This window comes from Miniopterus schreibersii, assembly GCF_964146895.1.
Source record: "Miniopterus schreibersii genome assembly, chromosome: 2".
In the NCBI taxonomy this organism is placed as follows: Eukaryota; Metazoa; Chordata; class Mammalia; order Chiroptera; family Miniopteridae; genus Miniopterus; species Miniopterus schreibersii.
In genome coordinates this window covers 101,204,097-101,220,459 of record NC_138102.1, presented here as the reverse complement: position 1 = coordinate 101,220,459, position 16,363 = coordinate 101,204,097, and the positions used below count along the sequence as shown (strand labels likewise).

The 16,363-nt window shown below is 33.4% G+C and overlaps 1 protein-coding gene across 10 annotated transcripts in view; it reads left to right on the top strand.

The window, feature by feature from the left end:
* The window catches only part of PAN3 (poly(A) specific ribonuclease subunit PAN3), a 140,214-nt gene that overhangs the window by 58,513 nt on the left and 65,338 nt on the right, over window positions 1–16,363 (top strand). For 9 of the 10 annotated variants that reach the window (XM_081129978.1, XM_081129980.1, XM_081129973.1 and 6 more), the window contains one exon: window positions 10,123–10,270. The exons of the other annotated variant lie outside the window; for it this stretch is intronic. In XM_081129978.1, the coding sequence (XP_080986104.1) occupies window positions 10,123–10,270 (148 nt within the window). The remainder of the gene's footprint in view (window positions 1–10,122; window positions 10,271–16,363) is intronic. 10 annotated transcript variants of the gene reach the window in all.

Sequence of the window (16,363 nt, the reverse complement as noted above, 5' to 3'; positions counted from 1 at the left end):
TGTGGGTATTATGGACTGAATTGTGTCTCTCCCAAATTTACATGTTTAAGCCCTAACACTTAATGTGACAGTATTTGGAAATGAGGCCTCTAAAGCGGTAATTAAGGTTCAATGTGGTCTTAAAGATGGGGCCCTAATGTGGTATGACTGGTATCCTTAGAAAAATACCAGTGATGCATGTGCACTGGAAAAGGCCTGTTGCTTTGAGGACACAGCAAGAAGATGGCTGTCTGCAAGCCAAGGAGAGAGGACTCAGAAGAAACCAACACTACTGGCACCTTGATCTTGGACTGTCACCTTCGGTTTCTGTTGTTTAAGTCACTCAGTGTGTAGTATTTTGTTATGGCCCCAGCAGAGTAAGACAGTTGGTGATATATTAAAGACATGTACTATAAAACCTATGGCAACTACTACACTATTAGAACAGAGTTACAGCTATAAAAGAGAGGGGATAAAGTGAAATAAAAGTATCAGTTGATTCCAGAGAAGGCAGAAAAAGGAAAAGGAACAAAGAAGAGTTGAAACAGAAAACAAATAGTGAGATGGTAGATAGATTTAAACTTAACCATATCAATAATCATATTAAATGTAAATGGTCTAAACACCCCAAGAAAAAGGAAGAGATTTTCAGATTGGATTAAAAAATAACAAGATCCAACTATATGAAGCTGACAAGAAGCCTACTTTAAACATAAAGACAAAAATAGATTAAAAGTTATACCATATACTAGTCAAAAGAAAGCTGGGATAACTATAGTCATACTTAACAAAGTAGATTTCAGAGCAGGGAATATTAACACTGACAGAGTATCATTTGATAAAGGTAAAGGGGCATGGATATACCATTTTTAAATGTTTATGCACAGGGTTAAAATATATGATACAAAGACTAACAGAATTGTAAGGAGAAACAGAAACAATGATAGGGATTTCAATACTCCTCTCTCAATAATAGAAGAAAGAGACAGAAAATCCGTAAGGAAATGGGAGACTTGAACAACTAATTATCAGTTTGATATTTATAGAACACTGCCCTATAACAACTAAATACATGTTCTTATCAAGTGCACATGGACCATTGACCAAGACAGACCAATTATGGGTCATGGAACAAACTCAATAAATTTAAAGGGATTCAAGCCATACAAGTTGTTCACTGACTACAATGAAATTAAATTAGAAATCCGTAACAGAAAGCTCTTTGGAAAGTCTTTAATTATTTGGAAACTGAATAATACTTCTAAATTACTCATGGGTCAAAGAAGAAATAGAAAGGGAAATTAGAAAGTATTTTGAACTGAATGAAAATGAAAACATGTCAAAAGTTGTAGAATGCCACTAAAGCAGTAATCAGGAATTTTTTTAAAGCACTAAAGGCCATGTTAGAAAAGAAATGTTTCCAAATCAGTGCCCTCAGCTTCTACCTGAGGAAACTAGGAAAAGAAAAACAAATTGAACCCAAGGAAAGCATAAGAAAAGAAATAAGATCAGAGCAGAAATCAAAAGAAAACAAAAACAGTGGGGGGAAAAATTAATGAAACCAAAAAGCTGGTTCTTAGAAAAGATCTATAAAATTGGTAAATAGCCAGATGGATTAAGAAAAAAAGGTAAAAGACATAATTTACCATTATCAGCAATGAAATAGATAACATCATTAGGTTATACAGATACTGTAAGGACACTAAGGAATTATTATGAATTATTTTGGCAATAAATTTGACAAGGAATGAAACAAATACTTGAAAGACACAGACTACCCACATTCACTCAAGAAGTAATAGCATGATTAGCGCTAAATGTTTTAATCAAATTGAATTTATAGTTAAAAACCTTCCCACTTAAGAAGGCCCAGATGACTTCACTGGTGGTTTCTACCACATACTTAAGGAAGAAATAGTATGAATTCTGTTCAGACTTTTTTAAAAAATTGTAAAGGAAGGAATACTAGCCAACTCATTCCATGATTTCACCATTACTATGATAGCAAAACCAGATGAATACTGCACAAAAAGAAGCCCTGGCTGGTGTGGCTTAGTTGGTTGGGCATCATTCTTTGCACCTAAAGGTTCCCAGGTTTGATTTCTGGTCAGGGAAGATGCCTGGGTTGCGGACTTGATCCCTGGTGGGGGTCGTGCAGGAGGCAGCTGATGATCAGTGTTTTGCTGTCACATGGATGTTTCTCTCCCCCTCTCCCTTCCTTTCTCTCTCAAAATCATTAAAAAAATTTTTTTTTTTAAGAAGTGTTTTTCATGAATATAGATGTGTACAAATTCTTAACAAATTTTTGCAGATTGAATCCTAATGGTATATAAAGAGGATAATACGCCATGAAGTATTGGAACTTGTTCCAGTAATGTAAAGTTGGTTTAATATTTTAAAATCCTTCAGTGTAATTAATCATATTACCCAACTAAAACCATATGATCATTTCAATAGATAGAAAAAATAAAATTGATGAAGTTCAGCAATTGTTTCTGGTAAAAGCTCTCAGCAGACTAGAAATACAAAAGAACATCCTTGACCTGAAAAAGAGCATCTATGCAAAAACTCCAGCACATATCCTAGTTAATAGTGAAAAACTAAATGGTTTTCTCTTGAGATTAGAAGTAAGGCAAGAATGCCTACTTTCACCACTTTTGTTTCTACTGGACGTTTTAGCATAATAAGGCCAAAGGAAATAAAGACAGGAAAGAAATAAGGAAAAATGTCTTTTTTACAGACGTAATAATCTGTAGTTAAAATATAAACATCTGTAGCTAATAAGATGGAATCTACGAGAAAAGCTATTAGGGTAAATGAGTTTTGTAAAGTTGCATGGTGCAAAACCAGCACACCCAGCTCAATTTTATTTCTTTATTGTGCTGAATGGTGGCCCCCAAAAGGTAAGTTCATGTCCTAATCCCTGGATTGTGAATTTTACTTTTATTTAGAGTCTTTGCAGATGTGATAAGTTAAGGATCTTGAGATGAGATCATCCTAAATTATTCAAGTGAGACCTGAATCCAGTGGCACATGTCTGTATAAGATTGAGGTAGGTAGAGGATGATAGTGTACAGAGAAGGTGATGTGAGGATAGGGGCAGAATTTGAAGTGATGTGGATGCCAAGGAATGTTAAAGAATGCTGACAGTAACCAGAAGCTAGGAGAGAAGCATAGAATTCTCCAGTCCCTCTGGAGAGAGTGCCAACACCTTGATTTTGGACTTTGGGCTTCCAGAAACTGGGAGAGAATAAATTTCTGTTGTTTTAAGCCATTAGGTTTGTGGTAACTTGTTACAGCAGCCACAGGAAACTAATACATATATACTAGCAAAGTTTAAAAAATTATGCAACTTATGTCAGTGTGATAAAAGGTCTGAAGACCTGTTCATTGAAAACTTACAAAAATTTCTGAGAGGAATTAAAGACGACCTAAGTAAATGGAGATGTATATCATGTTCGTGGATCTGAAGACTGAATTACAAGATGTCAGTTTTCCCCAAATGTATAGATTTAGTGTAGTCTCAATTAAAATTCAGTAAGCTCTTTAGTAGGCACTGACAAGCTTAGTCTAATATTCATATGAAAATGCCAAGGACCTACAAACCAAACCAAATTTTAAAAAAGGGAAAGAAATAAAAGAGAAAGATGCAAGACTTACACTACCTGAACTCAAGACTTACTGTAAAGCTACAATAATCAAGATAAAGTGCTATTGGTATGAAGATAGATTGGCAGTAATGGAATAGATTAACTCACTAATACATAGCTGGTTTTCAACATGGTAGTATAAAAGCTATTCAGTGGAGACAGAATGTTGTTTTTAGCAAGTGGTGTCTGGAATAATTGAGTTTATGCAAAAAATTTACCTGTATGCAAAAACTAACTCAGCATGGATCATGGGCCTAAATGTAAAACTTGAAACCACAAAACTTACAGAAGAAAACAGGAGTCCTGGCCCATGTGGCTTGGTTGGTTGGGCGCCTTCCCATCCAGGAGGTTGCAGGTTCGATTCCCAGTCAAGGGCACATGCCCAGGTTGTGGGCTTCACCCTTGGTAGCAGCATGCAGGAGGCAGCTGATGGATTTGCTCTCACATTGAATTTTTCCCTCTCCCTTCCTCTCTCTCTAAAAATCAATAAACTATTCTTAAAAACAAAACATAAAACAAAAACAAAGTATCTGTGACCTTTGGTTAGGCAGATATTTCTTTAATACACCACCAAATACATCACCCATAAAAGAAGAATTTGATAAACTAGACTTCATCAAAATTTAAGAACCTTTATTCTTCGAAAGGTAACTGTTAAGAGGATGAAAAGATATAGACCTGGAGAAAATATTTGTATATGACATATCTGAGAAAGGACTTCTATCCAGAACTGTCAAAATTCTGGATTTTGGAAAACAAACCCAATAAAATTGGTCAAAAATGTAAACAGACATTTTACCAAAGAAGATATGGAATGGCAAATAAGTCATTTGGGAAATGAAAATTAAAACCACAATGAAATCACTACACACCTATTAAAATTTAAATGTAGAGGTCTGTTCAAAGCTCATGTTCCTGAGTATATAGAACAACTTGAGGCGTCTGTACAGTGCTGGTGTATATATTAAAATAGTACAACTACTTTGGAAAACAGCTGGCCAACTTTGAAAAAGTTATGTGTATATATATACCATATGCCCAAGCCATTTAGTGCTAGGTATTTACCCAAGAGTAGTGAAACGTGTTCATACAAAGACTTGTGCATGAATGCTCATTGCAGCTTTGTTTGTAATAATAAAAAATTGTAAACAACCTCTGTCCGTTGGATGAAAGGATAAAACAAATGTGGTATTTTGATACTGAATATTAATCAGCAGTAAAAAGAATGAAATATTGATAGAGGCAATAACATGGATGAATATTAATGATGGCATGTGAAAGAAGAGCTAAAAAATCAGCATATGTATATGATGTAACATTCATTTGTATTAAATTCTAGAAAATGCAGTCTGATCTATAGTGACAGAAAGCTGGATGGATCAGTGGTTGCATGGTGACTAAAGTAGTGGAGCAGAGAGAAGGGAGGGAGGGATTTAAAGAGGCTTGTGGAAACTTTTTGGACATAATAGAGATATTCATTATCTTGATTTGGGTAATGGTCTCATGATTGCCTACCTATGTCAAGTGTTATTCAAGTTTATATTTTAAATATGTGCAGTTTATTATATCTTAATTGAACCTAAAGTTGTAAGAATAAGTCACCAGGTCATGTTTCATTCAGAGAGTAGAACAGTTACTGATAACAACTGAAGTCATTAAGACAGCTAAAACAAGTAGAGTTCATTATAAGGAGCAGTACCATGGAAGATATTTTATGGTTTTATAAGTTTACTGTGTGATTAAAAAGAAACCTGCCAATATTCAGGTATATAGTTGGTTTCTCAATCATTCATCACATCACCTTAAGACAGTCTTTTTCTTATATATTTTTTTGACGTATTTGTAATGAAATATATTTTATGTTCTGTTTTCATTTAATATAAACCTCTTCCTTGCCTTTCTCCTTAACTGAAAAAAGTATTTAGTGGTTGCACTTTTTATTTTGTTGTACTAATTAAATTAGTTTCTTAATTTATGGGATAATTTATTGTGAACTTAACTAAATATTCTGTTTGTAGTGGAATCCAGCAGAGGATTAAATACTGTTACTTTAAAAGCAACAGTGTCCATGGAATCAAATGATAGTAGAAAGTCATAAAATTGTGTTAAACCTGAGTTAGAAACCTCATCAGAAAAATATCTTCATTTGTTAAAAAACCTTTATCGGTCATTTGTAGATAAGAAATACTGTATCATTTGGTTAGGTAGGATGTGTGGATTAAAACATTATTTCATATACAATGTAACAATAAAATTATTACAGTACTTTCAAAGCTGAAGGTGAGGACTCCTGATTTAGTATATTTCTGTCTAGAGAGGACAGGTAGGAACCATTCAAATGTTGGGAGATGATGTCAGTTTGGAGAACTCACTATATAAAAAGTACTTGGTTGCTTTTCACATGAAAAGGTGCAGTATAAATTTAAGTATGTGAGAACTCAAAACTATATTTTTATTGGTAAATTCTCACCAAGTGAATGTCTGCTATTTAACTTGAATAAGCACTGATGTTTTTGAAATGTGCATTTATAGCTGTTTAAGATATAAATAAAAATTAGGATTTAAAATATGAACAGAAATTAGGATAGAAATAGAAATTATAGACAAATGTAATTATCTGTGTATTAAAAAATACAAATTTAATATAGAAACATACCTAGGTATTTATGAAGGCATTATCTTCTAAATCAGGTGGCAGGAATAATAAAACTTTTTCTTTTTCACTAGTTTCCAATTTATTTTATTCTCTTCAGTATCTTTGGTATTAGATAAATAATTTATATAACCCAAGTTTGAGTCTTCTTTCTGGATATAACCGTCACCTCCCATAGCTAAGAGAAATTGTTTATTTTCTGATGAATAGATAATTCATTTTAATGTGGCTGGTTTTAGTTACCAGTTTTGCCTTGTCTTTTAAAAAATTATTATTTGTAACATGTTGAAGGTGTTTACCCATGTTATTTTACTTTATAAAACCCTTATGTATATTTTAAAACAATATTAAAGCAGTTTTAAAAGTACATCTCTTTATTGTAGTTATTTTAACTAATTTTATCATAAAGTATTCATTATTATCATTATTACAGTAAATATTTCTGATAGTTCTCTAATCGGGCTGTAGGAATTTATATTACCTGTTAGTAATATAAGCTCTACCCTCTTATTCCTAGATTTTGTTTTATTGTGTGTGTTGTATCTAAGTCATATAATTCATTTTTTTGCTGTTTAAATCTTTTTAGTCAAATACTCAGAGTTGAATGACACAAACTTTCAAAGCACCACTCAAGGGAAATATGTAGCCATCTCAAATCAGGACTTAAAACAAAGGAGGAGGATTTTAGGCTCTTTCTTTTACTTCTTAATTAAAATTTACATTTGGGTAGGTTTTTTGCATCTGTGGTTGTTGGATCTCTAGAAGTTGTAGTTTAGTGTGTAAATTTTTAGTTACATTATTTTTAATAACTTGTATTATAATAAATTTTGATATCCTATATACTTTGTTAGAATGACATTTTATGATAATTTGTTTGACAAAGGTAGAATAGACTTTCACTTACTATTTCTCCTTTATAGGATTCCTTAAAAGTAGGCTTTCATATTAATTTAATTAGGTTTTAATTTAGAAAAACTCAGCTTTGAAATTAGATAGACTATTATTTACCGTAGATGTAGGATATACGTGAAATGGAAACTGGGTAAGATCTATTTCTCAGGAACATGCTACTAAAAAATTTTGTATGCATATGTAATTTTGTCTAAATTTGCTCTTAGTAATCTTGTAATCCTGAAGTCCCCACATTTCATAGACATTTTGAACTCTTTTACCAAGGTACCTGATTGCTTTTATCTTGACTTTTTTTTCTTCAGTATATCTTTATTGATTTCAGAGAGAGGAAGAGAGAGACAAACATCAGTGATAAAAGAGTTGTCATTGATCTGCTACCTCCTGCACAACCCCTACTGGGGATCGAGCCTGCAACTCGGGCATGTGCCCTGACCAGGAATCAAACCTCCATCTCCTGGATCCTAGGTGGATGCTCAACTGCTGAGCCACACCCAGCTGGGCTCTTAACTCCATTTTCTAAAATAGGTTTAGGATTAACTGGTACACAAAGATTTAGCTCCAAAGTGATCCTGTTAGTACCTGTTTGTTCCTTATAACTAGGGATTAACATATCAGTAAAATATTTTGGCTTATTTTCTACTCCAGAAATTAAGGAATTGACCATATTTTTAAAGAATGTGCCATGATTTTGGAAAACTTTAGACTTTGGAAGGTTTTACTGTGTGTGTGTGTGTGTGTGTGTGTGTGTGTGTGTGTGTGTGTGTATGAGAGAGGGAGAGGGGGAAGAGGATTTTATATTTCTCTTTGGAAAATATATTTTGGAGCACACCTGATCCCCTCACCTGCCAAGTTTCTTGTCTTAGATGTGGCAGTAAAAGAGGTTCGTTCTGTATATCTAGTATATTTTAATTAAGCTTGGATTAACATTTCTTCCATATTTTATCACTTTGTGTTTAATTTTCCCTGGCATGTAATTGGTAAAATATCATTTGTTTTAGAGTTTAGAATTAGGTTAGCCTGTTGATTGTCTTTCAAATTTAATATTTTGAACTCTAACTTGACAGTTTAAAGTGTCATTCGTATCAGATAGGGAAGTTTTCTTGGGTTGTATAGCAATTAGTCCATCTTCTGATTTTTCTGCTTTCTTAATTCTCATGATTAGTTCTAAAATACTTTTAAGTGATTAAATTCTTTGTGTCATGACTCAGTGCTTTAAACTTAGTTTATATGTGTACCAAAAATGTGGGCTTGAAGTATGAACATACTGAATTATTTCATCGGTTGACCAGTTTGGAAGTTGAATTCAAATGATACCACTCATGTTAACAGTCATTGAATCTTTATTACACTTAAGTGTATAGAATTTAAAATGGTCACCATTTCAGCCCTGGCTGGTTTTGCTCAGTGGCTAGAGCATTGGCCTGTGTGCTGGGGGTCGCCAGTTCTATTCCCAGTCGAGGATGCGTACCTCGGTTGCAGGTTCAGTCCCTTCCCCAGTTGGGGCGGGTGCAGGAGGTAGCCAATTTATGTTTCTCACATTGATGTTTCTCTCTCCCTCCCTTTTTCTCTCCCTCTCCCCCCCCCCCCACTCTCTCTAAAAATCAGTGGGAAAAATATCCTTGGGTGAGGATTAACCAAAATAAATAAATAAATAAAAATAAAATGGACACCATTTCAGAGAAATATTTAGGATATTCATTTGTTTCACATGACAAAAATATAGGCCATTTATGAATTTGAAATACAGTCTCATGTGTTCTAGTAGTTGTTTTATTTATTTATTTATTTATTTATTTATTTATTTATTTATTTATTTTTAAATATATCTTTATTGACTTCAGAGAGAGGAAAGGGGAGGGAGAGAGAGAGAAACATCAATGGTGAGCCATTGATTGGGTGCCTCCCGCACGCCCCCGACTGGGGATCGAGCCTGCAACCTGGGCATGTGCCCTGACCGGGAATCAAACCCCGATCGCCTGGATCCTAGGTCGATGCTCAACCACTGAGCCACGCCCACCCGGGCTTTTTGTTTTTATTGTTTTCTTTCTAAGGGGGGTGGAGAGAAACATTGATATGAGAGAGAAACAGCAATTGGTTGCCTCTAGTATACGTCCCCACTGGGGATGGAAATGGTAACCTAGGTATGTGCCCTGGCTGGGAATTGAACCCATAACCTTCTGGTGTACAGGATGACGCCCCAGTCAACTGAACTACCCAGCCAGGGCTGTTATAGTAGTTCTTAAAGCCAAAAGTACCATGCCTCTTGAATATATAAAATGTGATATACTACAATGGTGAAGAAATTTTTTTAATGTAATCTTACAGTAAAATATTTTTAATATAGCATAAGTTACATGTGATGCTTTGCAGACATTGCAGCCTTTATTACATTTTTCTTCCATTTTGATTTTTCCCATGTTTGCTTTGTTTATCTGTTTTTCTGGTCTTTACTCTGTTACTTAAATACATGCTACCATATTATTTAAAAAGTGTCTTAAGTGCTTACAAAAAAGGAAGTGATTAATTTTGGAATAAAGGCAGTTTTGACCTTTATTCTGGTAGAAATGCTTTAAAGATATTTCATTTGAAACTTGTTGCTCAGTTTTGAGGTAGTCTCAACCTCCCAGTTCTCTAAAATGTGTTAGGATAGTTTGGTAATGATGCATATTTGACAAAAAGGCAAATTTTACATGTGTCTGAGGGTAAACCTTGCAAAGGAAATGAATAAAATTCACAAATTTGATTCAGAAATTCCCTCAAGAAATTTATTTATACCACCCTAAAACATGGAAATGAAAAAAAACCTGTAAATCTTTTCAGTAAAATATTTTACTCAGTAAATAAAACACTGTGGAATAATGCCTAGTAGATTCAATGTCTTTTTTAGGCTTCAAGTGTGTTAACTTACTATATTTGATTTTTAAATAGACACCAAATCCTACTGCAAGCGAGTTTATTCCTAAAGGAGGATCAACCTCCAGGCTGAGTAACGTGTCCCAGGCAAATATGTCTGCCTTCTCTCAAGTTTTCTCTCACCCATCTGTGGGAAGTCCTGCTGCTGCTGCATTAGCACCAGGTAAGTTGAGTACCTATTTCCAGTGAGTTCCAGATATCAAATCTCTAAGCGCCATTTACTGTTAGTTTATCAGAACTGAAATTGTATACTTGAATGATTCACATTTGAACGCATTATGAGTTTTATGTTCTGGATTTTAGTACCAGAGTTGAAAAATTGAAAGCAAAATTTAAATATGAACAAAAAGTATATATTAAGGGTGTTTACAAGTATAGAAATAAATTTAAAGAAGAAAATGGTTATTTAGGAAAAATATCTATCTGGACCATAGTATTTCCCTTTTTTGTAAAGTCAGTGCTATTTCACTCAAAAACTTCTGTAAGAGCATGAGAAATAAAATATTGATGTGTATATGTGCTTAAAAGTCCTTTTGTACTAAATTTCTAAAGAAAAACTTATTCTTTATCATTTATAATGTAAGTTTAGGTGTAATTATTACCGTTCAGATGTTTAATTATAAATCTGTAATAGCAATTTTTTTTTTATCCTTATTTGAGGATATGGTTTTTTAAATTGATTTGAGAGAGAGCGAGAGAGAGAGACAGAGATGTGTTGCCTCCTATACATGCCCGCAGCCTGGGTGTGTGCCCTGACTGGGAATGGAACCCAGCAGACTTTTGGTGTATGGGACTACGCTCCAACCAACTGAACCACTTGGTCAAGGCTGTAATAGTAATTTTTAATTGAGTAAAATATTATAAACAATAGTAGGAAATAAATAGTAGGAAACAAAGCATTAGGGGTTATCGACTCAGGCAAAATAGTATTTCTCAATCATTTTCTTCCAGGTTTACCCAGAATGATAGAATGATTTAAACAAATGCACTTATACCGAAGGGGTCCTGAGGGGTCACAGTGACCCTTTGAGAACTCTTTTTTTTGAAGTCCTCTCTTTTATCTTAATAATCCGTTCAAATTTTGCCTTCTAGTCTATGACATAAACTATTATAATATAAAAATATGAAACATTTCTTAGATAGTTAACATCAGCCATCTCTACTGCTATGTACCTTAATCAGAAAAGTAAGGTATGCAGAATTATGTTGAATTTATTATAAGTGCTAAACAGGTTATCTTGTGTCTGTAAAATGTTTGAGCTTCCCACACAGATTATATTTCTAGAACCTGTACTGGACAATCATCACTTGGTCTTGAATGTTTCAAAAAACAGAAACAAAATGAAATGTACGCACACTAAATGAAGCCAAAATATGTGTCTAGATCAGCCTGGAACTAATACTGCCTCCAGGGCTTAATCCAATTAGTAAGTGAAATTGTTGGTTTTGATACTGATACAGAGCCAAGGACCTTTTGGGGAAGAATGAGAGAAGGTAATGATAACTTTAGGGAACAGAGCATCTGGTTTAGCATGTAAAGTATCAAATGTATCCAGAGGCTAATAACCTTGTGTTGCCAAGGGTTTAATTAATGCCTCCTTCCCCCACCTTTCTCTCTCACTCTTCCACTCCACTCATTTCCCACTTCCTTTCATCCCCCTTCTCCTCACTTGTCCCCTTACCTTTTCTTCTACTTTCAGATTTAGTTAAATTTGTAAACATTTTCCCTTCTTCCCTAGAGAGCATTGTCAGAATTGAATATCCCTGGTAGCTTAAAAGTTTTACTTGTAAGTAATATGCTACTGTGATTTTTTTCCCATTGAGGTATGTTCACATTGTGTACATGAGCATAATCTCCATGTCAGCTGCACATCTAAAATTTAACAATTGTCCAGAATTCTGAACAGTGTATATAAAGCACCCACAATAATGGTATTCATATGCCAATTAGAAAACCTTTTCTTTTGTAATTAAGTACTACTTTATTTTAGCTTATCAACACTTCTTCCCTTGTTTCAAAAATAAGTATTTTGTTCACATCTTTGATCAGAGGTGTTCAAGCTTGCCATTAAAAAAATAGGGTTTATAAATATTTGAGGAGTTAAAATGTCAAAGGGAATTTTAGATCTTGAAAATGTTTACTTAAGAAATCCATCAATGTTGTGATGTTTAAGCTTTTCAATAGGTATTAACTTATGTGTATGGTGGTGTCTCTTTGGCCCCCATTGGGTATTATATAACCTAAATTTGGGGTGAAATTAATTAATTTAAAAATTAAATTAGATGAGGAACTACTTACTCATCGACATAGTTAAAATGTTAAAATGGTTCTTTTACTTCCTGTTGATAAGAGTAATTACTGTCTGGAACCATTGGAAATAGGTCAGTATTTCATATTAAACATATTCCTTAAAATTTTTATACATGTTATTTAAAAATTTTTCTTCATTAAAATGACAGTAAACTAAGCTAAAATATTTTCCAAAAATACTGGAATGATGAATGGTTTTGCATTTATTATTTTCATATTTTGTCCTTTTAGTTAATGGCTTATCATCTCTGGAGATGAGCAAAGAAGAAATTAGGTCTGATTTACTTTCAAAAAAACCATTGACCCCTTCAATGTCTTCTATTATTTCTTACCCACAAATGCTATTTTTTCCAAGCCTAGGAATGGTTATGAAATTTCTACTTTAAGGTTGTAGAATAAAAAAGGTCATAAAGTTTACCTTAGTGATGATTTATTGTTAATGCTTCTTGTCTACTATAGGTATAACCTATCGATAATTTTCAGTTATAAAGTTTCATTTTTTTTTCCAGTTTCTATTCCAGATCATTACTCTTGAAAATATGTCAAACTACTGTTTTTCTAAAATAAAATAAAAAAAATGAAGCCTTAAATATTTTGACATTCAAACTAGAGTAATGTCATTTTCATTACATATGAAAAAATACATATTTAAATATATCTCTTGACCAAAATGTAAAAATATTTGAATAAAGTAGAGTAGATTATTAAGGTTTTGAACTTCCTCAAATTATAAGAAACAAAAGCGTAATTTCAGGAACATAGTAGATCTTGAATGAATCAAGTCACTTTTTTAAAAACTTGTTTTGATCACTTTCAAAGTATGATTTGTATTTTTAAAAAGTTTTAATGCGCCCGGCCGGGTGTGGCTCAGCGGTTGAGTGTCGACCTGGGATCCAGGCGATCAGGGTTCGATTCCCGGTCAGGGCACATGCCCAGGTTTCGGGCTTGATCAATGACTCTCTCATCATTGATGTTTCTGTCTCTCTCTCCCCCTCCTTTCCTCTCTCTGAAATCAATAAAGATATATTTTAAAAAAAAAAAAAGTTTTAATGCAACAAGTATAACTTTATACATAAGTTACTTGAATTTATAGCTAATTAGGTTTAAAAGGTATTTAAAAGTATTAAAAATATGCAGCCCATGCTATGTTTCTATTGAATTGTATACACAACCATTTTATTCTATTTTAAATAGTTCTAAGAAACCAAGGATTTATAGGCTTGCTTGTTTTATGTACATTTAACCTAAGAAAATAGCAAAATTCTTAGTATCTTCTATGAAGGTAGTTTTTATATGCGTGTGGGGTATAGCATTTAACTTGGGTACTTTTCTCTGGTCACAGCTTGTATTATCCTGAGGTTCACAGCCTTGAAAAGTTAAGAATCACTGGTTTAACACAGCTTTAGCAAAGTGTATTTCAGTTTGTTTCCAGAGCATGTTATAGTAAAATACTTTTAAAGCAATGCCTAAGTCTAAAGATATATTTTTCTAATAGCTTTTGCTTTAGGCAAACGGGGTTTTTTTGTTTGTTTTTTTATTCCTCACCTGAGGATATTTTTTTCTGTTACTTTTCAGAAAGAGTGGAAGGGAAAGGGGGGGGGGAGAGAGAGAGACAGACAGACAGGCAGACAGACAGACATCAGTGTGAGACTGACACATCAATTGGTTGTCTCCTGCATGTGCCTGGACCAGGGCTAGGGATCGAGCCTGCAACACAGGTTCCCTTGGCTGGAATTGAACCCAGGACCCTTCAGTCCACAAGCTGACACTCTAACTAACCACTGAGCCAAACCCACTAGGCCAACAGTTTTTAAATAGATTTTTAGGAATGAAAATATGACTATACTAAGTATATGAAATGATAGTTTATGCTTTTTTGTGTGTGTGCCATAAAAAAGAATTTTATCATGGGAACCAGTTGCTGAATGTTTTTCTTAATCAGAATTTTTCGTAAGAGTGTTTTGATTTGGTAGTAGACTTAATAAACTAAGTCTTGATGTGCTTTAATTACCTCAGTATTAGCCACAGTCTTTTTGAAAGTGTTTAAGAGAGGTAGTAACAGGAGCATACAGTTCTGGATGGTGTAATGATATGTCATCTGGTGGTTTAATGTGCAATTCTAACTCAGGAATTGAGCATCTCTTGTTCTGCTCGATTGTGTGTGAACACTTGGGAGAGGCAAAGGGGATTTCTTGGACTTGAAAATGCCATCATTGATTCATAAATGAGAAAGTTGTAAGTGACTTTGAGCATTTTCAAATATTCATTCTTTCATAAGGATGGTGCATATATTTGGACCATTTGATATATGTTATTGTACATTATTATGACAAATCTTGGATGATTGATTTGGGGAAAAGCATTTATTTATACTAAACTTACTAAACTTAAATAGTTGTACTCATTTATTATGCTTTTAGTTCCAGATTTTGAAATACTTAATAATTTCTTATATATTCCTGAGAGTATCAAGTTGATGGGTAAAATTGGCTAATATTCTTTAATATATTTTTTAGCTTGGTCAGGGTGTGGGGAAAAGAGGAAATTTCTATTTATTCATTATTCTTGTTCAAAAATATTAAAGTATTAAGCTTTTTTTATATATATAATACATTATTTAAAATAAAGCTCTTTATTCTTATACTGTTGAAAGGTTTGGGTAAGGAGATCCCTTTTACTTTTAAAGTTCAGTGCTAAAAAGTAAAGTTCTGTGATTCATTAGCTCTATGGCATTTCATATCATAGATGAATAAAATGGAGGCTTAATTCAATTCACTTGTATAATAGTTGGCCTGTGTGATAATCTGATGTTGGTCATTGATCCAGATGGAACCTTTGGGGTTTATATAGTTCAGCCTTATGCCAGTTTAGAGGTGGCACTCCTGACAGATTATCATCTAGCTTCTGCCTTGTCACTTATAGAAGATATAAGAAATTCATTAGGTAACCAAGGCAGCCCAAGTGTACATTTTTATAGTTTAAATGAAAGAGAAAATGATATCTTACCTGAACTAAACTCTGTCTTGTCTTTTACCCACTAGTCCCTAGTTCTTTCCCTTTGTATTGAATGGAATAAATAAAAATCTTTTCTGCTTGATAGTCCTTTCAATTACTATTTTTTTAAGGCTAGTTGTTTGTGTGTGTCTGTCCATGTAACTGATCTGTTTGTATGACTGAAAAACGAGAGGACAAACTGGGAAAATATTGCTAAAATTAGCAAACTGTATAGGTAAAAAATCATGAACTGTTGTTAAGTCATAATGGCTGGAACACTAGTGTGGATAAAACTAAGTCCACAGATCTATCTCACTGTATTACTACTCTGATATCCAGCTAAGGAGTGTACATACCATTAGGAAAATAGGAAACTCTGCTAACAGTCTTGCAGATGGTGAATATCTAAGTTCATATTTAAAATTTCACTGTGTATCTTAGGCTTTACATTAAAATCACTAAAGGCATAAAAATTTCATAAGCTATAATTTTAGATTGTTTCATGTGTCACTAAATGGTATAATTACTGAAAATAAAAGTTATAAGAAATAGTTATGTAATTCTTAAACATTATCATGTTTTACAGGATGTAACTAAACATATTTTCCTTATACTTGTTTTTCAAAAGTCTACTGGATTCTGTGGGACTATCAAGTAATTCTGTCATGAGTTAATTTTGATATTTCAGTTTCAATTGATTTCTCTGAATTATTTTTATGCTTAATGGCAATAGAGGTAGCGGAGCATGAAGATGTTCTGATTGTTAAGTGCCAGTCTAGATTGCCTGAGAGTGTTACAAGTTCCTTAAAAAGAAAATATCTTTTCCTTTCTTATCTTGTACAAATTTACGCATATTGCTGGTACCTAGTAAATGTTTACTCATTTAACTAAGCTTCATTTCTATATTGGAAATTTTTTTTAAATTGATGAGTTTCTCTTAAGTACAGTGAA